General features: G+C 45.0%; 1 protein-coding gene and 1 long non-coding RNA gene across 4 annotated transcripts in view; one reads left to right on the forward strand and one right to left on the reverse strand.

The window, feature by feature from the left end:
* Positions 1 to 24,867, reverse strand: part of STXBP4 (syntaxin binding protein 4) — a 251,066-nt gene that overhangs the window by 111,043 nt on the left and 115,156 nt on the right. For 2 of the 3 annotated variants that reach the window (XM_054977054.1, XM_054977052.1), the window contains exons 17-20: positions 24,017 to 24,193; positions 18,590 to 18,706; positions 2,600 to 2,649; positions 538 to 671 (exon numbers count right to left, since the gene is read on the reverse strand). In XM_054977054.1, coding sequence (XP_054833029.1) covers positions 538 to 671; positions 2,600 to 2,649; positions 18,590 to 18,706; positions 24,017 to 24,193 — 478 coding nt within the window. The remainder of the gene's footprint in view (positions 1 to 537; positions 672 to 2,599; positions 2,650 to 18,589; positions 18,707 to 24,016; positions 24,194 to 24,867) is intronic. The other variant, XM_054977055.1, reaches the window with a different exon arrangement.
* The window catches only part of LOC129328190 (uncharacterized), a 73,470-nt gene continuing 54,887 nt past the window's right edge, over positions 6,285 to 24,867 (forward strand). The window contains exon 1 of the long non-coding RNA XR_008596861.1: positions 6,285 to 6,374. This is a non-coding gene — a long non-coding RNA (uncharacterized LOC129328190). The remainder of the gene's footprint in view (positions 6,375 to 24,867) is intronic.

Genomic DNA, 24,867 nt, shown 5'->3' on the forward strand with positions numbered 1-24,867 from the left:
CAGATTACTCACAGGTCATCCACTTGTAAGAACAACTTTAAAGTCACATCTATAACATATTCCGCACACGCTGGATAATGCACTTTCAATGCACTTTATCAATCGTTTGAGGTGGATTTTTTGTTCCGCACACAAAAAATCCATTCCAAATGATCTATAAAGAGGATTGGAAGTGCATTATTCAATGTGTGCGGAATCAGTCTATCACATCTGTGTTGCCTTTAAACAACTTTTTGCATTTTAAAAGCCCTGAATGTTTGAAGTTAAGCAGTGCTGTGCCCTTGAATAGATACAATTACAATATGAGAACATTTGCCTATACCAACTGTTTCCCGTTTCTATCATTCTCTTCATAATTCCAGAGAACATCCTAGAATTATGCAAATGACTACATTTATTTTCACAATTGAGCATTTTTATTGATTGCTAATTTCCTTCCTTTTGACAAGCCGCACACTAGATTCACGGCATAATCCACAATTAATCAAACATGTCAACCAAAAAAATAAAAAGGGAGGAAAACCATAGAAGACTCACAGTCTGCTTCCAGAATGGCCCGGATAGACTTAGCAAGTTCTCTGGCTTCAGTAGCAAGGGATGCTGTGATGGTGCGGCCATTCCTCCCGAGGCGCGCGAGAAGCATTTTAGAAGAGTACGTGGCTTTTCTATCGCTGACAGGAACATATGGAAAAGGACCAAATATGGTTTATTTGCAACACCGTAGTATTGGTTTCTATTGCATTGCGTGCACATTTATTTTGAGCTAAAGCTATGTTACAACATTAGTCATGGGTCTGAGTTACCAGAACATTCCAGAGCCAACGATATTAATTAATACAATTTCATGCTTTTCATTTTATGGGAAAGAATGCTAGCAGGGTGTACAGAGAGGTGGGACGACTCCGACAGTTACGGCTGGGCCATAACTTTATCTCATCCAAGGCTCCTTTTCTCTAGTACTAAAGTCTCCCCCTGGAGTGGGACACGCTTGATCTACGAGAGGAAGGCTTCTCTGTTAGTGGAACAGAACTTTTGAAGCCAACCTGTTTACAAAAATTGTTTTACACTGGTTTGCAAAAAAAACATAGAAAACAAGAGTCAATGACATCCGATCAACCATCAGTAATCCAAATTTAGCAGCAGAATAACTGATTCTCAGCTTGATGAATTTCCAGACATCTCCTGAAACCAAGTTTGCACACATTGCACCATAGTGCACAATAAAATGGTTTCCTCTGTAAGTGAAAAGAGAATCGAACAGGTGTACAGGGGGCAATCCTAAGTAGGTTTACTCATAAGTGAGTGCAATTTTACTCAACAGGGCTTACTTCCAAGAAAGCGTTGTTCGGCTTTCCGCCTCAGGGATCGCACCTTCGAGGCAGCTAAACCTGCAGCCCGTTCCTTTTCATGCCAGTCTTATAATTCTGCTCGAACACAATGAATGATTAAGGGGACAGTCAGCATGTCGGGCGCAGGCTCCTGTGAGAGGGCCCATTGAACCAATATCCCCTGTACTTGTATCTCACCTTCAAATACAACTGTGGGAATAACCCCAAATTCTTCTCCAAGAAAGACAGTACATTCAAGCCACGGAAGATCCCTCCCCTCTCCTTCTTCCTCTTTGCCCTGCTTTCCCCCAGTACAATTGATCTCCCTCCCACTCCAAACTATTCTCCAAACTAAAGCAACCGAGTGTGACAAATGGCACTAACAAGCAAGCCGACCAACTGTCTAGCCAACGGGAAGGCTGGGTTAGAATAAATTCCTCTCTCTCTGACTTTCTCTCAGCCCTGCTTGCCTTTCCCCTCTTCCTCGGCCTTGCCCACCTTCTCTAGCGGCTTCCACACTGTCAAAACAGCGATACGAGAGAGCGATATGGATTCTATCTACCCACTGATAACACCTGTTGGATAGCTTGCTAGTTAGTTGGCCACTTGCCTGGTCAGCCATTGCTCCTCCCATTAGCCATACCACACTAATAATGCAAACCTAGGCAGGTTTACTCCACCCTAAGTTCACTGAAACCAACGGCCTTAGACCAGAGTAGATTTGTGTAGGATTGCACCACAGGCTCCTGAGCATTCCAGACTCAGAACTGACCCTGGGAAAGAGGCAAACCAAACGGATCAGTTCCGTTTTCCTGAGACCAGCTTTGAAGCCAGCTTGGGGAGGGAAATGTCAGTGACCAGTCTCTATCCTGTCTAGAGATGGTGAACGTCGATTGACTGTGTTTTTAAACCCCCAACCGCTGGCTATGTTTGAATTTCCCCTCTCCCTGAAACTGACGCTCAACAGGTTTAACAATGATGGGCAGTGAGTCCCAGGTGTACCCAGCTCTCTCGGTTCCATTTCTCTATAAGCAAACCCCCCTGCGACAAGCGGCTTAATGCACAGACTGCTCCGAGAAGGGAGACCATAAAGACTATAAATATTCTGCCAATTCAAAGGTGCCACAAGGGATAAGCCACAGAAACAGTAAAAGCAGGATGCCTCAGAGGAAGGACGAGTTCTCCGGTTTTGAACTTTTTCACCAGTGTTTTGATAGTAGCTGCTTATTTACAAATGGTTCACCCAACTTTTTAACCTTGCATTCTCTTACCTTAGATTGGACTGGGAAGGGAGGTTATCGGATAGTGCTTCATGTACAACCTGTTGGCAGATAGTCAAGGAAAAGAGTAGTTACTATTTTCAAAAGCTTGCTTCAGCATCTTCATTTGCTTTACTTGAAGACAACAGTCCACAGGGCACACAACGGGTCGACACACGTAACAGAAAGCGTTGGCGATGGGGAGGCAGAGCACAAAGGAGACCGAATGGACTGTACCACTTCAGAGTGCAGGGGACAAACTGCATTGTTCACTGTTTCCCTCAAGTAATGATCCACTGTTTGCTGCTCTTGGACTGTAGCAATAAATGTATGTCTAATAATTCACTGTAGACTGAAAACTGGCACTTGCACACAAACGGCTAGGTTAGAACCCTTCTTCTCGAGGAGCTCAATTTTTATTTGCATGGTGATTTCACACGGGCATGAAAAATGTGACCCTCCCCACTTGCAGTGTGAAGTGATACAGTCCACGTGACCACCTCCCAATTCTGCCACTCCGTTCTGCTGCATCCGTAGATTAGGCCTTGTATACTGTCATGCCAATTAATTTAGCCTCACTGGCTCATATTTGTATCTCACTGAAGTTAACAGTCTCCATATAGTGAGATTTTCTTAGCTTCAGAGGGACAAACAACTTGACCCTCTGAGGGCCTAACCACACGAGATGCTTTCCCTGAGGGAGAAAGATGTTTTGGAAGGCTTCAGTTCACAGCTGTCCACAGGCCTGATTTGGATGCAGACTGGGGTATGCAAGGAGTGGGGGCTCAGGTCCCCCTGAATCACCTTCCTGACCTGAGACAGCCCTGAGGAGCCTCATGCGCCTTGCTGAGGCAGCCACGTTCCCAGATGAGGCAAACCGCCGCTCCCTGGGCCATTTCAGGGCAGGAAACCAGCACAGAGCGAAGTCTAAGTTCCCCCTCGGTCTCTGCTGCAGTAGCAGTCCAGACTGGACCTATGAGTGCCTGGGAAGGGTAGAAAACCCGATCACATGGCCGATCTGGGGACATCCCTGGGGATCTACAAAATTGCTGCTCCTGTTCTAGAGAATCCATGTTAACACTCTGTCCCCTTTCTCCTCCAACTTGGTGCCTGAGGGAGGAACCCTAAGTAGGTCTATTCAGTAGTGAATACCATTTTATTCAGTGGGGCTTACCCCCAGGAAGTGCTTGTAGGATTGTAGCTTGAGACCTGTCTTCTCCCACGCTTTACATTAAAGCAAGTCAAGTCTCTGGCCAGAACAGCAGAAGAGCTGAAGGGAGGAAGCAGCACTACCCCTAACACTGTTACGCTAGCAGGGCGTGAGCAGGAAGATCTTGAGAAGGAATGGCCTCATGCAGAAACGGCACTTAGATGAAGAACCCCCCCAAGTTTCATCAATGAGCCTTTGGACACCACAGATTATGTTACTATTATCATGTCCTATTATCTTGCGTGCACTTGGGTCAGTCAACTCCATTCCATTTACCATCGATGTGGGGATTAATGGGACAGCCTTACGGTGGCTAGTCTCCTTTTTCCACGGTCGGGGACAGAGGGGCGGGGGAGCAGTTGTCCTCACGCCACCCACTGGTGTGTGGTGTCTCTCAGGGAGCAATACTCTCCCTGATGTTAGTTAACATCTATGTGCGCCCCCTTGCCCAGCTGGTGCAGAGTTTCGGTTTGGGCTGTCGTCCACATGCGGATGACTCCCATCTTTATCTGCTGATGGACGGCCAGCCAGATACTGCCCCAGATGATCTGACCAGGGCCTTGGAGGCTGTGACTGGACGGCTACAGCAGAGCAGACTGAAGTTGAAGCCAGTGAAGATGGAGGACCTGTATCTGGGCCATGGGTGGTTGGGTTTAGGAATCCAGCTCCCATCCCTTGATGGGGCACCACTTGCCCCTGCTTCATTGGTAAGGGGCCTGGGTGTGGTCTTGGGCGCCTCCTTATCGATGGAGGCCCAGATCATGGCAATTGCCAGATTGGTGTTTTACTATCTCCATCAGATCAGGCAGCTTGCCCCCTGCCTTTTGCCCTGTGACCCAGCAACAGTGATCCATGCAATGGTCACCTCCAGGCTGGACTACTGTAATACATTTTATGCTGGGCTCCCCTTGCGCCTGCTCTGGAAGTTACAGCTGGTCCAGAATGCAGCGGCACAGCTTTTGACTGAGACTTGGTTCCAGGCACATCTGGCACCTGTTCTGCCCCAGCTGCACTGGCTTCCAGTGGAATTCTGGATCAAGTTCAAGGTTCTGGTTCTGACCTTTAAAGCCCTCAGTGGACTGGGACCAGCATACCTAGGGGACCGCCTCTCACCCTACATTCCCCGGAGGGCACTTTGCTCAGCAGGGACACATCTACTGGTGGTCCCTGGCCCAAGGAGGTCCGTCTTGCCTCCTCCAGGGCCTGGACCTTTTCAGCCCTGGCCCCAACCCGGTAGAACTTTCTGTCTGAGACAACTCGGGCCCAGCGGGATTTATCATCATTCTGCTGGGCCTGTAAGACGGAGATGTTCCGCCAGGCTTTTGGTGGTTGAGGCAAGTGGCCTCCTTTTGGCCTCCAACTGGGGGGGGGGAATCCCCCTCCCAGCCTCTGTTCTATCTGCTGTTTGCCATCGGCCACCGTGGGCCCAATGATTATGTGGGATTGTGCAATGCGCTGCCAAGGGTGTGTTACGAACATTTTATGCTACCAGTTTTAATTGTTTTAATTTTACACTGTCTATATTTAATTGTTATACTGTATTGCATTTTAATCTGGATGTGATCTGCTTTGAGCCTGCGTGAGGGGAAAGCAGGCTATAAATTTAACAAATAAAAATAAATAAATACCACCTCCACTCACCCTTGAATCTGCCTCCCTTCACCTTATTTGGACTAACAAGCCATCCCTTTTTGGACATCTGCCTCTCCTCATACCACTTCTGGCTCCCAAGAAACCGACTGTTTTGCCCTGTGTCACGAGTCAGCCAGGGCTCAGCGATAGTGAGGACTCCTTAGGGGAAGAGGAGCCCTGCGCAGCCAGCCTGGAATTCCCAAAAGCTAGGGACTCCTCAGGAGAAGGGGAGCCAACAGAAGCCGGCCAGCAGGGGACGCCGGCTGACCAGCAGGCACAACCAACAGCTGGGGCAGAGCCAACACCCTCCAGCTCTGATCCAGCAGGTGAGGCCCATTTAGCTGGCCCCAGCCCTCCAGCTTCACCTCCACCCTTAGAGCCCCGTAGGCAGAAGCTGAGACTGGAACTGCAGGCAAGGAGGCAAAGCGCACGCCTCCTGAGCCAGTGCCGGCTGCTCTGTGATGATGATAAGGAGCAGTTGCAGGACCCTTTCCCAAGTTGTTGGCTGCACGCACGGCCCTTAGCCCTGGAGCCAAGAGAGGCTGCTTGGCATGGATGCAATAGGTACAGCCACTCTGGCTTGCCCTGCTGGTTTCCTGGAAGCCTGACCTTGGACTGCCTGACCCTGGCTAGCCTGCCTGCTGGAACCTCAGCCTTGGACTGAACAACCATGCCTTGCCTGGCCCCTGGAGTCCCAGCCTTGAACTGTGCATGAGAGCCCAGTCTGCCTTCCGGCCCCAGTGCTGGGAACCTGCAGGCCAGTACACCCTGTAACTCGTTAACTTCCCACCAAGCCAGCTTTTTTGCCTGCCCCAAGATAACCCTTTGTCTTGCAAGCTGCTTGAATGGGCACCCAACAAAGAGTCTTGCTTTGGTCTTGGCTTGCTACCCGGGCCAGGCCCCTGCACTGATGGCGACCCTTCTGCGAGATCCCCAGCGGCACAGGTACGAATCATTCGCTCTCCTTCTTTCCACCTTCATCCCCTGAACGCCTTTCTTTCCACTCCCAGCCTAAGTCTTGTTCACACAATTAGTTTTTGGAGTCAATCTCATATCCCACTAGCTAAATTGGTGTGCTGTAGTGTTAGTTTTGAATTTTAACCTGTCTGGGCTTCCTCTCTACTTCCTACCTTGTAGAATTTTGTTGTCACCAAGACACAATGACCCTTATTGGGGAGGGGGGGGATCATTGCTCTAAGTGGTGTTTTGAAGGGTCTGGGGTCTCGGAAAGCTTTCCAGGACATTGTGCCTACAGACCACGGCACAACTCAAGCCAGCAGCTCTTAAAGGCTGGAAAGGGATTAGTTCTCACTGGGTTCTTAAGGCTAGTTTGTGAACAAGGGCTTTACTCAAGGCAGAGGGCCACCTTAAGCACAGATGCCCCTTTGTTCATGTAGTAACATACACTAGCGCAAGAGAAATCAAAAGGAGTCCAGTAGCACCTTTAAGACTAACCAATTTTATTTTAGCATAAGCTTTCGAGAATCAAGTTCTCTTCGTCAGATGCATGATACAGAGACTGGACAAACACAGAAGAGCAAGAGAGGGAAGAGGCAATTAGGGGGGGAGGGGGAGGGAGCAATCAAAACATCCCTTTGCTAGTATATGTAAACATCTCCTTTCGGTGTGTGTATCAGTTGGCTTCAAAGGAGTTTGCCCTGTTAGTTTGTAGAAGCCAAACAGCTAGACCATCCAATTCCAATGCAGTATGGGCCTTCGATAACCACAGCTCTCCCTGCCAGATGCATCTGACAAAGAGATCTGTGGTTCCCGAAAGCCCACGCCAGGTACCACTGAGCTCCCCCAGACCCCACCTCTGTAAAGGAAATCTGTTACCTGTGGTAATGTGATAACCATTCATAGTCCCTATTCAGTCCCAGCTTGACAGAGTCAAATTTGCATATGAATTCCAGTTCAGCAGCCTCCCGTTGGATTTTGTTTTTGAAAGGTTTCTGTTGAACTACAGTGACCTTTAAGTCTTTGATGGAATGTCCTGGTAGGTTGAAGTGTTCTCCCACTGGTTTCTGGACGTTTCCATTTCTAATGTCAGATTTGTGTCCATTTATTCTTTTGCGTAGAGGTTGGCTGGTTTGTCCAATGTACAGAGCAGAAGGACATTGTTGGCACATGAGGGCATATATCAGATTGGAGGATGAGCAGCTGTAAGAGCCAGAGACAGTGTAGTTGATGCCATTGGGTCCTGTAATTGTATTCCCTGGGTAGATATAGGGGCAGAGCTGGCATCTGGGTCTGTTGCAGGGCCTGGTACCTGTGCTGGTGACTCTGCTGGCTGATTCATGGTTGTGAGTGAGAAGTCGTTTAAGGTTGGGGGGCTGTCTGTAGGCAAGGAAAGGTCTTCCACCCACTCTGAGAGAGAGGTATCATTTTCCAGGATGGGTTGTAGCTCACTGATGATACGTTGGATGGGTTTGAGCTGGGAGCTATAGGTGACAACCAGTGGTGTTCTGTTGTTAGTTCCTTTAGGTTTGTCCTGGAGTAGGCTGTTTCTGGGTACTAGTCTGGCCCTGTTGATTTGTTTCTTCACTTCATTTGGTGGGTACTGTAGTCCCAAAAATGCTTGTTGTAAATCTCTTAAGTGTGAGTCTCGGTCGAGAGCATTGGAGCAGATACGGTTGTAACGTAAGGCTTGGCTGTAGACAATAGACCGAGTGGTATGTTTAGGGTGGTAGCTGGAGGCATGTAGATATGAGTGCAAGAGAGTACATCATTCCTAGATGGCATTCTGAGGTCTATGGCACTAGGCACTGGTACTTAGGGCACATGCCTTTGAGACAACACCACGCAGCCCAGTATTTCCGATGAAACTGAGAACCCCTGTTCTCCTCATACAGAGGATCACAGCTCAGCTCCTTCCCTCTCCCTGCTTCATTACTGTGACCTGCTGATGGCAGGCCTGTCCTGCTAAAAGGCAAGCCTGTTTGTTCTAAAATATGTATTTATAAAAACCCCATATTGTCCTACAATATGTTAACAAAAGAGTATAAGACTGGCAGGCTGTTCACCGCATGGTGCCTGGGTCTTCATGTGCGCTCATGTATGCAAGATATCAAATGCATTCAGCTTTATGCCCTCCTCAGAGATTTAACTTCCAGAGACCCTGAAAAGGGAATCAAGCTCTGAAGAATAACAACACTAACAACGCACAGTAACCAAATTTTACAAAGCATCCACAAAGGCAAAAGTAGGAAGGGAGAATTATTTTCCTAGGAAGAGATCCCACAAAATAGGCACAGTAGGAACAGAATCACAGAGTTGGAAGGGGCCATATTGACCTTCTAGTCCAACCCCTGCCCAATGCAGGATGAGCCTAAAGCATCTCTGACAAGTATTCATCCAGCCTCTTCTTGAAAACTGCCAGTGAGGGGGAGCTCACCACCTCCCTAGGCAGCTGATTCCACCTTTGAACTACTCTGACGGTGAAAAGGGTTTTCCTAATATCCAGTTGGTACCTTTGTGCATGTAGTTTTAGCCCATTGCTCCGCGTCCTACCCTCTGCTGCCAACTGGAACAGCTCTTTGCCCTCCTCCAAAAGACAGCCTTACAAATATTTAAAGAGAGCAATCATGTCCCCCCTCAATCTCCTCTTCTCCAAACTAAACATTCCCAAGGCCCTCAGCCTTTCCTCTTAGGGCTGTCTCCAGACCCCTGATCATTCTCGTCGATCTCTTCTGCACATTCTTGATTTTGTCCACATCCTTTTTGAAGTGAGGCCTCCAGAACTGCACACAATACTCCAGGTGTGGCCTGACCAAGGCAGTATAGAGAGGGGCTATGACCTCCTGCGATTTCGACACTGGCCCCTTTGATACAACCCAAGATTGAATGAGCCTTTTTTGCCACCGCATCACACTGACTGCTCATATTCAGTTTACAGTCCACTCTTACCCCAAGATCTCTTTTGCATACACTACTACCCAGAAGTATATCCCCCATTCAGTATTTGTGCTTCCCATTTTTGTGGCCCAGATGTAATACTGTGCACTTGTCTTTGTTGAATTGCATCCTATTCACAGCTGCCCACTTCTCCAGAGTATTCAGGTCTTGTTGAATTTTGATTCTATCTTCTTGGGTGTTTGCCACTCCTCCCAATTTGGTATCATCAGGAAATTTAATGAGTAGCCCATTTACCCCTTCATCCAGATCATTGATAAAAATATTGAAAAGTACCGGGCCCAAAACCGAGCCCTGTGGCACCTCACTGGACACCTCCCTCCAATCGGATGAAACGTCATTGACCACCATTCTTTGGGTGTGGTCCTCTAACCACTTCCCTATCCACGGAACTGTCCTATAGTCTAGTCTACAGTCTTCCAGTTTACCCATTAGAATTTCACTGGGAACTTTATCAAAAGCTTTACTGAAATCTAGGTAAATCACATCGACAGATTTCCCACGATCCAGTAAGCTCGTCACTCGATCAAAGAAGGAAACCAGGTTGGTCTGACAAGATCTGTTGGGTACAAAACCCTGTTGATTTCCCTGGATCACTAAGCGGTCCTTCACATGCTTACAGATCGATCCCTTTAAAATCTGCTGTAATATCTTCTCAGCAACAGAAGTCAGACTGACCGGCCTGTAGTTTCCCAGGTCATCCTTCTTCCCTTTCTTAAAGATTGGGAAAACATTCGCTCTTCTCCAATCTTGTGGCACATCCCCAGTCCTCCAGGAAGCCTTGAAGATGATGGACAGAGGCTTTGCCAAGTTCTCTAGAAAGTTCTTTGAACACTCTTGGGTCCACCCCATCCGGCCCAGGGGATTTGTATTCATCCAGTGCTGTCAGTTGCCTCTCCACAACCTCTCTGTCAATGTCAATTAGCCACTCAGGTGTCCTGCCACATTTTCTACTATCTCTAGATGTGCCTGAGTTCATCAGGGAGAAAACAGAGGCAAATAGTCATTAAGCCTGACTGCTTTTTCTCTGTCCTCCATCAGAGTTTCTCCTTCCACTCCCAACAGCAGTCCAATTGCCTCTTTTACCTTGCGTTTGCTTCTCACATATCTGTAGAAGTTTTTCTTATTGTAGCAAGCCCTCCTGGCCAGACCCAGCTCATACTGAGCTTCGGCCTCTCTGATGGCTGATCTGCAGTACCTAGTAACCCTCATATACTCCTCTTTAGAGGTCTGTCCTTCTCTCCATTTCCTGAACATTTCCTTTTTCTCCCTTAGCTTATTCTGGAGCTCTCTGTGCATCCACATCGGTTTCTTGGAGCCCTTACCATGTTTCCGTCTTGCTGGGAGAGTGAGGGCTTGAGCTTGCAAAAGCTCCTGTTTGAGAAGGGCCCACCCTTCACTCGCTCCTTTCCCTTCCAGCACACTCCCCCACGGAATGACTCTCATCAAGCCTCTGAGTTCATTGAAGTTGGCCCTACGGAAATCTAACCTACAAGTATAGCTACGAACTTCATTGGACCCCCACAGCAACTGGAATTCAAGAAGGACATGGTCACTTCCCCCTAAGGTCCCCGCCACCTTCACCCCATCTACCAATTCTTCCCTGTTGGTTAATATGAAGTCTAGTATGGCTGAGCCCCTTGTAGCTTCCTCCACCATTTGAAAAAGGGAGTTATCGGCCAGGCAGGTCAGGAAGTTGTGTGAGTCGACTTCCTGTTTGGGATCCATGGAGGTCTAACGCAGCTCCACTTGCGGAGCTGACCGGACTGCCGTTTTAACCGGCCGGCGGGGTGAAAATAGCCCGCGGCCGACTGCTCTCAGGCGGGGAGCAGGCAAAGAACGCTCAAGACCCTAGGGTGAGCTAGATCTCGGACGAGGGGGGGCTCTACACAACGGGTCCCCTCCCGATCCTTGAGGTCCCACCTTGCGACGGGTCGGCTATAATCTCTGCGGCAGTTTTGGGGCCAATTCGGCTGGCATAAGACCTACATACCCAAGCTTCGATTGGGGGAAGAAGCTGAGAGGAGAACTTAAAATCGAAACAGCGATTACAACCCGAGAAAAGTGAAGAGAAGGTAAAGATCATTATCTTCTGAGACGGGACAGATTGATAAAAACAGAGAGGAAAAAAAGTAGATTTTTAAACTGCAACAGACTAGTGAAAAGGAGGGGAAGACTCGGCAGGAATTGAATTTAAAAAGAGACTAAGTTTAAAGAAGTTATTAAAGAAATGGGACTATTGTTTTGAATACCTGTGGCTTTGGAGCTGTGAGAAAAAGACACCATCGCGAGATCTGCTGTGGGAAGACGGGAGACAGGAAGTGCGTAATAACAATAGAGTGGCTGGAGAGAAGCGGCCCTTGCTGGAGGGCAGGAAGTAGGGAATCGCCATTTTTGAAAGGGGAAGGGTCGCGGCTTCAGCGGAAGAGGAAGTAGGCCATCTTGGATTACAAAATCATAGAGAAACCATAGAGAAAAGACGCCCGACATTTTGGACTCTTTAAAATTTAATTTCTATAAGAAGACCGGGACGTTTAAAATAGAAAAACGTTAAATTTTACGCCACGGAGTTAAGGAAGAGAGCGGATTCGTGGGAGCAAGCTAAAGCAAGCCCCACGATGTCAAAAAAAGAGTGGCAATCGGCAATAGAAAACCTGGATAAAAACCTGGACAAAAAACTTTTAGATATGATTAAAGAACTTAAGGACACGAAATTGGAGCTGATAAAAGAGGTTAAAGAGGTTACACAGACAGTAAAATCGGAGCTGTCAGAAGTGAAAAAAGGTATGGAAACAATACGAAGTGAATTACAAGGAACGCAGCAGAGAGTTAAAACAGTAGAAGACGCGATGGAGAATTTAGCAGACACGCAACAAACAGAGATGAGATTGGTGAAGGGGAGAATGTCAGTTGCAGAAACTAAACATATGGAGAAGCAGCTACGTTTTCGTGGCTTGCCAGAAGTGGAAGGAAAGTCAGCGCAAGAACAGATGACTGAGGTGTTGGCTGAGTACCTGGGGAAGGAGGAGGAGGAAGTTGTGGCTATCCTAGATGTGGCATACCGTGTGAATTCGAGAATAGCAACCCAGAGGAAACTACCAAGAGATGTGATTGTGCAGTTTACAACACGAAATATGAAAGAGAGGATTGTGACAAAACAGTTTCAAGATCCATTGGAGATTGATGGCAAGACGATTATTATAATGAAGGAACTGCCCAGATCAGTGTTACTGGACCGGAAAAAATATAAAGTGCTAATTCAGATTTTGAAGGACATGAAAATCAGGTACAGATGGGAGTTACCGGAAGGAGTGTCCTTTGAGTTTGGAGGGGCCAAAAAACGCATCAGATCTGAGCGAGAGATGGAGCGATTTATTAAGGACAATGAAAAAGACTTACCAACAAGATCATGAGTATGGAGTGTAAAGTATTATCTTGGAATGTAAATGGACTAAACTCACCGAATAAGAGGAAAAATACTTTTCACTGGCTACTAAAACAAAAATGTGACATTGTTTGTTTGCAAGAGACCCATATCAGAAAGCAGGATGTAAAATATTTAAAATCTGGAAAACTGGGCAAAGAATTTGTAGCGGCCTCCAACAAGAAAAAAAGAGGAGTGGTGTTGTACATAAAAGAGGAGCTACAGCCAAAATTTGTTATGAGAGATGTGGAAGCTAGATTTGTAGCAGTGGAATGTATTTGGAATTTAAAGAGAGTGTTGGTAGTCGGACTTTATGCACCTAACGGTGCAAAAGAAAGCTTCTTTGAGGATTTAAGGAAGCATTTAGACGATCTTGCATATGACCAGATAATTCTTGCTGGAGACTTCAATGGAGTGACAGACTTGGAACTAGACAAAAAGACTACAACGGCACAAAAGAAAAGAGGACTATTACCAAAGCTTTTTTTTGAGTTGATTCAACAAGAGACTCTTGAAGATGTATGGAGGAGAGAATATCCTAAAAGCAGACAGTTTACTTTTTATTCTGCAAGGCATTCTACATTATCAAGATTTGATATGATCTGGGCCTCAAAAGACTTAGCATTATGGACTAAGGAGGTAGAAATAATGCCTATGGTAGGCTCAGATCACAACCCAATTATGTGGAAATTTGGAAAAAAGAGAAAAAGGAAAGCATGGAGAATAAATGAGGACTTGTTACAGGAAAGAGAGAATATGGAAATATTGAGAAGAGAGACAAAGTTTTTTATACAATACAACGTGAATAAAGAAGTACCAACCAATAAAGTTTGGGATGCTTACAAGGCGGTTGTAAGGGGCATACTAATGGACTTAAATGGTAGAGCAAGAAAGAAGAAACAGGCGAAAAGACAAGAGATTGAGGAGAAAATAAAAGCCAAAGAAATACAGCTAAAAAAGAGACCAAGGAAAAAGAAGGTATATCAGGAAATTAAAATACTTCAAGAACAGCTAACAGCAATGAGCAATAAAGAATTGGAGTGGAATCTCAAAAGACTGAATCAAAAAGCGTTTGAGGGTGCTAATAAACCTGGGAAGTACCTGGCATGGCAATTGAAGAAGAAAAGGGAAAAGAAGATAATAAATAAAATTTGCGAAGATAACAAAACGTATTTGGAGCAGGCTACCATTAGTAGAGCCTTTTATAAATTTTACGCTAAGCTGTATAATAAAAAAGAAGTAAACAAAGAATCAATAGCGTCATATTTGGAGAAAACCAAACTTCCAGAAATCTCGGAAGCTTGGAGAAATAAGTTGAATAGTGAAGTAACTGACGAGGAAATAAGTAAGGCAATACAATCTGCAAATCTAGGAAAGGCGCCAGGGCCAGATGGACTTACGGCTAAATTCTATAAGACAATGGCTAATGAACTGGCACCATTCCTAAAAGAGGTGATGAATGGGGTTTTAAGGGATCAAAGGATTCCAGAAACTTGGAGTGAAGCGAATATATCATTGATCCCAAAAGAGGGCCAAGACCTGACTAATGTGAAAAATTATAGACCTATATCGCTACTCAACAATGACTATAAAATTTTTGCGAAGATATTGGCGGAGAGATTGAAGGGGTGGCTCTCGGAAGTCATAGAGGAGGAACAAGCAGGCTTTTTGCCAGACAGACAAATAAGAGACAACTTAAGGACAGTGATTAATGCTATTGAATATTATGACAAGCGTTGTGACAAAGAGGTTGGTTTCTTCTTTGTAGACGCTGAAAAAGCGTTTGACAATTTAAACTGGGACTTTATGTTTGCCACTATGGAAAAGCTACAATTGGGAGAAAGATTCATCAGAGCAATTAAGGAAATTTATAGAGACCAGACTGCAGCAATCGTGGTGAATGATGAATTGACCAAGAAATTGACGATAAGTAAAGGAACAAGACAAGGTTGCCCGTTATCTCCATTGTTGTTCATTTTAGTATTGGAGATTCTGATGATACAAATACGTCAAGATGATGAAATTCGTGGAATAAAAATAAAGGACTATTCATACAAGGTCAGAGCATTTGCGGATGACATAATGTTAATTGTAGAGGACCCATTGGAGAACATGCCAAGAGTGATATATAAGATCAAGGAGTTTGGAGACTTGGCAGGTTTCTTCATTAACAAAAAGAAGTCAAAGATATTATGCAAAAATATGACTAAGCAGAAACAACAATTGTTAATGGAAACAACGGATTGTGAAGTAACAAGTAAAGTGAAATATTTGGGAGTCGAATTAACTGCAAAGAACATAGATCTATTCAAAAACAATTATGAAAAACTATGGACTCAGATAGAGAGAGACTTGATTAAATGGAATAGATTGAATTTGTCATGGTTGGGCAGGATTGCAGCAGTTAAGATGAATGTGTTACCAAGAGTAATGTTTTTGCTACAGACAATACCAATCATCAGAGACTCCAAACAATTTGAAAAATGGCAGAGGAAAATATCAGATTTTGTTTGGGCAGGCAAGAAGCCTCGAGTGAAAGTGAAAGTTTTACAAGATGCAAAGGAAAGAGGCGGAATGCAACTGCCCAATCTGAGACTTTATCATGATGCAATCTGCCTAGTTTGGTTGAAAGAATGGATGACATTAAAGAACAAGAAACTATTAGCCCTAGAGGGATATAAAAAAATATTTGGATGGCACGCATATTTATGGCATGACAAAGTAAAGGTCAACTCGATGTTCCTGCATCACTTTGTTCGGAGAAGTCTATACATAATCTGGAAGAAGTACAGAATTTATCTACAAGAAGGAACCCCTTTGTGGGTGGTTCCATATGAGGTGATAGACCCGAGAGCTGTTGATAATGAACAACAATGTTTAACGTATAAAGAAATAACTAAAACTGAAGCATCCAAACTTAGAATAAAGACACAAGAGGAACTATCACCTAACTACGATTGGTTCCAGTATAGACAGATCAGAGACTTATATAATTCGGACTCTGTAAAGGGAGGTATACGAATAGAGAATTCGGAACTAGAGCAGACCCTTCTTAAAGAAGATAAGAAAAGAATATCCAAGGTATACCAAGTACTGTTGAAGTGGTATACTGAGGATGAGATAGTTAAAACACAAATGGTGAAATGGGCTATAAACTTTAATAAAGAAATAACAATGGAGGCATGGGAATACTTGTGGAAAACTACAATGAAGACAACGACATGTATTAATATCAAAGAGAACATTTACAAAATGATCTATCGTTGGTACATGACACCAAAGAAGATTGTGCTAGGGAATTTGAATACTTCTAATAAATGCTGGAAATGTAAGAAGCATGAGGGCTCCCTCTATCATATGTGGTGGTCGTGTGAGGTAGCCAGGCAGTACTGGGGGGAAATAATAAGAGAAATGAGTGAAATTTTACAATTTCAAATTAATAAGAACCCAGAACTCCTGCTACTGAACTTGGGAATGGAGGGAATTCCAGCCCAACACAGGACGTTGATATTTTATATGACAGCAGCAGCTAGACTTTTGTATGCGCAAAAATGGAAAGTACAAGAAGTGCCAACTATTGAAGATTGGACTTACAAATTGCTGTATATGGCTGAAATGGACAAGATGACAAGAAAACTGAGAGATCTGGACTCAGGGCAGTTCAACACAGACTGGGAGAAGCTGAAACAATACCTGGAGAAGAAATGGGAGGTGGGAGGAAAACTGTGGCAGTTTGAGAACTACTGAAGTATTGAAGTAGAGGGGGGAGACTTTACCGGGGGGAGAAGAGATAAATGTGAATTAATAAGCAGTCAGATTAATAGATTGACATATATATAGATATATATAGGTTAACAAACAGAACATAGAGAAAATAATTAATTATAAGGACTAAATATAAGGAGCGATTAACTAACAATATTTTCTTTTTTTCTGATAAGTTTTGTACCAAACTGAATGTCTGAAGATATAGATGGGTCAAATTGATTGACTACGTGAGGAGAGATATATAGAACTATTATAAAAAGATAGAATGAGTAATATATATAGAGAATAAGTCAAATTGTTTGATATAAACGAATGTATGATCTATATGGTTTATGATATATAGAAATATCTGAAATTGAAAAATTGGGATAAATTGTTTATCTAAGATGGAAACAAAGACTTACAGTTTGGGCATATAATGTTAAAAATAGTTAAGGATGTACTGCTTAGAATAATGGAGAATATATATTTGTTTTAGATAGAGGAAGCTAATAAAAGTAAGGGAAAGGGGACAAAGGGTTGGAAAGCTGTTGGAAGTCAACAAAAAGGGGGGGAAAGGGAGGGGGTTAGAGATGAAAAAATTGGGGAAAATTGAATGTAAATGTGGAAATAATGGATTCTAACCCAATAAAAATTTTTCAAAAAAAAAAAAAAAGGAAGTTGTGTGAGTCTTGTTGCTTTGCTGATCTTGTCTCCCAGCACACATCGGGGAAGTTGAAATCACTCATAATTATAAGGTTCTGATGTCTGGATACTCTACCAATCTGTTCAAAGAGGGCAGCATCCGTTTCCTCTCCCAGGCCAGGTGGTCTGTAGCAGACTTCAACAACAATACCCTTTGTCCTTCCTCCCCTTATTTCCTCCCATATACTTTCCACTAGGCTGTCCGCCCCATTCTCCGTAACTTCTTGACAATTAAGCCCTCTCCTCACATACAACGCCACTCCACCTCCTCTTCTACCCTTCCGGTTTTTCTTGAACAACTCATACCCATCCACTAGCACATTCCAGTCATGGGAATCATCCCACCAAGTCTCAGTAATTCCTACTATATCGTAGCCCTCTGTTTGCAAGAGAAGCTCAAGCTCGTCCTTCTTATTACCCATACTTTGGGCATTGGTATATAGGCACTTGTAGCCTTGTACCTTTGTTTGACCAGTCCTACTCAGGTGGGTCCCCACTGTTATAGCTTCTTCAGCTCTGGGGGCTACTCATGGACAGGAAAATGGTACAGGAGAAAAAGCGAAACCTCTCTTCTCCTGACTGTACAGGGTTCTCCCTGGCTTTGATTTACCAACAAAGAATGCTTGGAAGTGCCAACTGTAGGGCTGGGGGTGGAGACAACACCATGCCCCCCTCCTGCTTAGCTCCACAGAGGGTCAAACACAGCAGCCACCCAGCCTAGGAAGCTGGCTGAGGCATCTGCTAGAGCTGCATACCAGCCAGCTGATCAGTAGCAGTCGGCCCTTTAAGAGTCAATCACCCAGGCTGGGCCACACCCCTTAAGTCTTCTGGGTAGAGGGAGGCCTCTGGGCTTGCTCCAGGCCTGGCTAGGGCCTTCAAAAGGCTTGAGGAAGGAAGCCAAGGGGGACGGATTAGCTTTGGCTCTCAGCTCAGAAGGGAGCAGAGCTAGGGGAGAGCAGGTGGATTAGGGTGGCATCCAACCCTCACCCCTCTCTGCCTGAGGCCAAGAGGATGCCTGCACTAATCTTCCCTGCCTCTTTTTCAGCTTCAAGTGACACTTGGCATTTTTAGGCCTGGGTTTGAAGCTCTTGTAAAAATTGAGATTACTAGTTCTGAAATATTCCCAGAATAACGTCTTTTGACATCCTTGAGAACACACGCAGAGAGGAGAGAGTCCCTGCACCGCTACATGCTCCCAAAGAGGCCTTGCGCTTGCACGTTCAGTCTAGCGGCAGTTTATTGATCCCCACTTCTTATTTTTGGCTTCCGCCCTGTTGCCTTGAGAGCGTTTATGGCAAAAATTCTTCCGGTACGGCTCATATATCAGCATGCCTCTTGCCTTTCGAACAACATTGCTGGGAAATGCCTTTACCTCGACAAACTGCAGTAACTTCTCAGTTGCCACCTCAAACGTTTTCTTGGCGGTTTCAGATTTTCTCAGCTGGCAGTCCAGCACAGTAATTCTCTTCCTTAGATCCTGAACACTGTCCTGGGGAAAAAAGAGATGCGGGTGCATGAACGAACCAGAGGCACAGAAGCTTCGGCAATGGGACCTTCCCGTTCCCAATGGCACAAGGGAGGCCTCGCACCTGCCCAACCAATCCTTCCGCCAGCGTGCAGCAGTGACTGGAGTGTTGGACTCTCCTGTGAAGCCCTCTGGGTGACTCTGGCCCTAATCGACCTCACAGCGTTGTTGTGAGGATGGTATGAGGAAGGGAGAATGATGCATGCTCTATAAAGCTTTTTGGAGGATGCATGGGATAAAAATATACCTTTTAGATCTGCACACACAGATTGCAAAACCTGCAGACACACCCTTTGGAGAGGGGGAAGCGCGCCAGCTTGTGTAGGAAACAGGCAGACTTGAAAGTCTTCCAAATATGGGGAGAGCACCTCTGACACCCACCGCTGATTTCCTGTTGGGGCCACATTTGGAATACCGCGTACACTTCTGGTCACCGAATCTCAAAAAAGAATAAAAACCTCTGAATCTCCTAGTTATATATAGGACTTGAAAGGGGTTGCAGAGATTTCTGGAGGATACTTGTCTCATGGGTTGTGTGGATGAATGGGGCCTCTCGGGTCAGAGCAGAATGCCGCTGATTGACCGATGCTGGGACAAATTCAGCAAGGGGTGGCTGTGGTCCACAGACACTGCTTGCGTGCTTCCCTCTGGCATCTGCTGGCAATTTTCCAAGAACAAAACTGAAAATTTCCTGCCTCTCTCCTCCTCTGCTGTTCACTGACCTTCAAGAAATGCTGCTCCTGAAAGTTAGGGGGCCTGGATGAATTAAATGGGGGAGGGCTGCAGCAGGAAGCTGGAATTGGGGGAAATTGCCAATTTCATTGGCTCCCACCCAGGATGTTGGAGCCATGGACCAGCTGCTACTCTTATGTGCTTATGCTCATGACTTTTATGCTCAACAGCTCCGGCTAAAAATAACGTCATTGTTTTCTTCCCAACCCAAACTAGTAACTGTCTTGACAAGTTGTGCCATCGCAGTGTTGCACATTTCTCTGCCTCACATGATTAGGGGAATGGGGAAATGCACAATGTCAGACTGCGGGCCAAATGCCGCTACATGTTACAGAGGAGAAGCTGTTGATACAGGGACGGTTTGGGTGTCAGGCACAGAGTGACTGCAAGGTAAAATTCTTCCCTGAGACGTGTGCATAGTAGAACAATATTACAGCACTTCCTATTTCTAACCACTACCCTCTTCTTTAAGTGAGAACAAGCGGAACAATTTGATTATGGTGGGAGGTAGCCTCTGAGCATCAGAACAGGCGTACCATCATTCTCAACACTACAGAATCACAGAGTTGGAAGGGGCCATACAGACCTTCTAGTCCAACCTCCTGCCCAATGCAGGATGAGCCTAAAGCATCCCTGACAAAGATTCGTCCAGCCTCTTCTTGGATATTGCCAGTGAAGGGGAGCTCACCACCTCCCTAGGCAGCTGATTCCACCTTTGAACTACTCTGACCGTGAAAAAGTTTTTCCTAATATCCAGCCGGTACCGTTGTGCATGTAATTTAAGTTCTTTCTAAATAAAAGATTCTGGGACGAGAGGGGTACTGGATCAGACCTTTCCCTCTCCCCGTCCCCACCTTGTCCTCTTTCACTCAAGCAAGGCATTGCAGATGCAAAGGTCATGTCCGGCCATTCTGAAGGTGGTGCTGAGACAGGACTGGCTTTTGGCTTTGGGGGACAGATGTTTGCCTTCAGTTTACAATGTCAGGGGACAAACACAGGGATGGGTTGCCAAGCCCACAGACCTAAAAAGTCTATGGCCAGTATCAGGGTACAGTGCTGTGATGTACATGCCTAGGAGAAACTGTTTTTCTAGGCAATCCGCAAGTAGGGAGCAACCTGAATCTCTTCTCCATTCAATACCTCTGGGTTTTATCTCCATGGCTCAAGAAGTAAAAGGATATCATGATACGTGTTAGCAGGCGTCATGGTTCCCTATAGGTGCCATGCTGGAGATCCGTCTATGGCCTCCATTCACTTCAATGGGGGAAACGGTCCACCCTCAACTATGGCCCTGATTATAACTGCTTCACTTTGTCTCGTCAGTGATTCCAACTAATTAAGGCTGGCAACAGCAAACACAGCTGATCGTAGTGATGGACACCGCCAGACGGACAAATAAAAACCACTTACATGGTGAAATTACTCAAGTTAATCTAGTGCAATCTAGAAAACAAGTATCTGAACACACTCTGTTTTAGAGTTGCAGGCAATCAGGATGGAAAAGAAGGCTTGTCCTTCTTCCCCCCAAAATATGAATTTCAGAAGTGACGAAATGGGGGGAACACAGGCACCTGGTAATCAAGGAGTGGCTATAGAGACGTTGGGATGTATGGATGTGTACAAAGACAGAACGTGCCATCAGCCACAGCTACGACTCTGCCTTCCTTTAACAGCCCTACCTCCTCCTATAAAGCCATAGCTGAATCTCATCATCGACAGTTACAGCTTGTTTTTTTTTTCTCAGCACAGGCTGTTTCCTTCCCATCTTTGCCTTGAAGATCTTATCACAAAGCAAAAGTGGGGCACAGCTCTTTCCTGTGCCCGTTACCTTAAAGACCTGGAAAAGCAAAATAGTGCTTTATATAAGCAGATGGTTGCATAAATTAAGGGTCCAGAGGAATTAGCTGTGTTTGTCTGTAGTGGCAAAATAGTAAAGAGTCCAGTAGCACCTTTAAGACTAACCAACTTATTTGTAGCACAAGCGTTTGAGAACCACAGCTCTCTTCATCAGTTGTGTCAGATGCATTTGATGAAGAGAGCTGTGGTTCTCGAAAGCTTATGCTATGATAAAGTTGGTTAGTCTTAAAGATGCTACTGGACTCTTTACTATTTTTAAATTAAGAGGGACACTTCAAATGGTATTTACTTGTGGAGAAAAACAGAGATGTGTGTCCTCCTGAACCTCGTGCTTTTGTAGTCACTGGACCTGATTCCTTTTAGGCACAAGTTAGGGTCCAAACCCTGGGTGTCTGTGATCGGCTCTCTCCAACGTTTTGAAAATACTAGCAGGAGCCACACGAGGCCCCAACCTCAGTCAGGGCCCAGTGCTACCCTGAACCCCACTTCTGGGACTGAGGGCCACGCTCCCTGGGGTGCTTCACATCTGGGTCAAGGGAGACAAGAAATCTCTGGGCTGTAGGGGAAAAAGATGGAAGTTGGAGGGAAAGAAGACGACGCCTAATCAGATCATGGCCGCTGGAGGAGAGCTGGCCGTATCCGGGAAGAGCCTGAGGAAAGGAGGAAGGAAGGCCTCGCCCAGAAACTAACGCCCAGAAGTGACCGGAATGATCAAGGATCTCCAGGATAAGCCATCGTTGTATCTGGCCACAGACGATTCTTCCTGTCAGCATGGCCTTTTCATAGGCAGAATCCATGCGTTATGCTTTGGTGCAGCCCTTCTCCAAGTCAGGTGCCCTTTGGGTCAACGTGAGCTCAAGAATCTGCCTCTCTTTGTTTCTGGTAGCAGGAAGGAAAGAGTATTTTCTTTTTCTGCCCTGCCTGATGGCCCTGTAAGGGGCAGAAGAATTTCCCCCAAAGCCTGTGGCTCGTGTGTGAACTTTCTTTTGAGGGCTGTACATTTCCCTTGAGATCTGCTATCAAGTTTTGAGAAGTGGTTTTTGTGTGTGTTTGTTTCACCAAAAGTTTTCCCTAGGGCTTGAATCAGTGCTAAAGCCTGGGCTAGCAGTTCTGTAGTGGCAGATGGCAGAGAAGAGGCAATTTCCCTACATTGGTTCTCAGAGACTCTCATGAATGTCGGCTCAGTTTGAGGAGCAGAATAATATTCACATAGACATGTGCCTAGAGGACGCTCATGCCTGACCTTATGCGCGGGGGGGGGGATAAGGGGGTTTGACTCCCTGCTGTGCATTTTTGTGGATTAACATCCCACCCCCTCTCATATTTAGCTTTCAAATGAAAAAATATGGGAAATGCCTGTGTATTTTCCCTACTTGGGTAAACAGCAACATAGGGAGGGTGGTTTTGATAAGTGAAACAAGATAGGAGAAGAAATTATATCACTTCACTTCCCCCATGACCCATTCCAAATTGGGGCTGAACACTCCTGAAAATTTACCTGGGAGATCTGTGAACTCTGTCTCATCTAGTTTGGCACTTTGATTAAGACAAAATGAATACAACACAGAAAGACCATTTTAATGTCACTAGGGTATGATGCAAGGGACCACAGAAAAAAGACAAACATCTCCAGGCTTGTGTCAAGTTTATGTACCCCCGGGTTTCCAAAATAATTGGCTATCATTGTAGCGGCAGCCACAATAGCCCTGGTTGTGGTCCAGTAGCACCTTAAAGACCAATTAGATATCCAGGAAACCTAGCTGGTCTTTAAGGTGCTACTGGATCCAAATCTTGCTCTTTTACTACAGACCAACACAGCTACCCATCTGAAAATAACCCTAGTTGTACACTGAGAATGGGCTCCTGCAAGGAAGGGCTTTTTTACATTACAGATCATGTTTTCCAAGTTATCAGTTCAAGTCAGCATAATATTTTTAGGCAATATTCAAATCCTTGTTTTTTTTCAAAGTTCAATGAACAGAAGTGTACACAGAATCCATTTAGTGCATTTTTTCGGAAACATGCCAAGTCTTACTGAATACAGAAAACCCCTTATTAAGGGCCATCTCTGTGTCAACTTAAGAGAGAATCATGTTGGATTGCTGACAACTTTGTACTTCTGATTTTGCTATTGCCTTTTATGACTGCCTTTTTATCTTATTGTAGCAGTTCCTGATCTAAAATCTTGAAGACTTTTTAAAGTGGAAAGATGGAATATGATCTTAAAAAAGGGAAAAAAAACCCAAGCAACCAAATGAGAGTTTGGGGCCACCAAATCCCTGGAAACCTGGGGCAAGGGGGAACCCACTTTCAAACTTCCTGGAAGGCCCTTATCAAACTACAATAAAAAGTGTTTTGATGCCACATATTAATTAATAAAAATATACAGGAGCAATCCAACCTGTTCTGTGTTCCGTATTAAATTATACTGGCACTGTGCCATTTTAGCGGGTGACCCACATATGGCTGTGGCTTACGTTTTCCCCACTAAGAGGTATCTGAATAAAGGAAGGTTTGTAGACTTTGTGTTGCCCTCCTTTTTGATGCATCATTCCAGCTATTGAATAATACAAGACAAACAATGACCTACTTTAGGAGAGCCAATGAAAGAAAAATGAAAAACAGGATACATGACAACAGCAAGGAAACCATGGCAACTCTACAAGAAATGACTGTTGTGCTTACTTTATTTTGGCCGCAGTGATCAGTAAGCTGAGCCCTCAGTGCCGCGATTTCCACCTCTAAAAGGCGGATTACTTCCTCATAGTCCATTTCCATCCGACCCGCTTGCATTTGTGCGGCTTCAGCAAGATGGATTCTGCTCCGCAGGGCCCGTGTCTCTTCCACAGATGCCTTGGCTTCCTACAGAGAACCAAATTTTTATTTTTTAAAAAAACCACTGCTGTACACACAAAATGAACGACTTTGAGAAAGAAAAGTATAATAATTTCTTTTTTCAGCCTGCAAAAGGTAAAACATTTATTCCCTCATAGAAAAGCAGGGAGAAGAGATTTTAACCAATGTTTATTCCGTAACTTTCCTGAGGAGAAAAAGTTACAAGTGTTCCTATAGTTTTGGTGGTGATTGGCCACAAGGAAACCACAGAGATACCTGGGGAGCCTGGGGGCCCCCACAGTTCCCTCCCTGAGTCAGTGACAAAGCTAAACCAAAATACCACTTAAGATCTGATACCTTATTTTAATTTGACCCTTTAACTACCGGTAGTAACACCCACAAAGATTATTCACAGGATTAGGGAGAGCACAGAGGGAAATAAAATGTTATCATCATCATCATAAATCTTTTATCGGCATAAAATACAGTAAAACAACATTTTTTAAAAAAACCCCAAAAGGTAGGTACTAAAAGGGTAATACGGAATCTCAGCCGGTCAAAACAGTGGTAAGATAAAAAACACAATAACACAGTAAAACCTAAGTACTGCAAACTCCTGCCTTTAACTTACATGCATGTGAAAGGAACTCGGCGACAGATGCAGTGATATCGGGGGACTACTCCTACTGTCACCATTACTC

This window comes from Eublepharis macularius, chromosome 4 (assembly GCF_028583425.1).
Source record: "Eublepharis macularius isolate TG4126 chromosome 4, MPM_Emac_v1.0, whole genome shotgun sequence".
NCBI classification, from domain to species: Eukaryota; Metazoa; Chordata; class Lepidosauria; order Squamata; family Eublepharidae; genus Eublepharis; species Eublepharis macularius.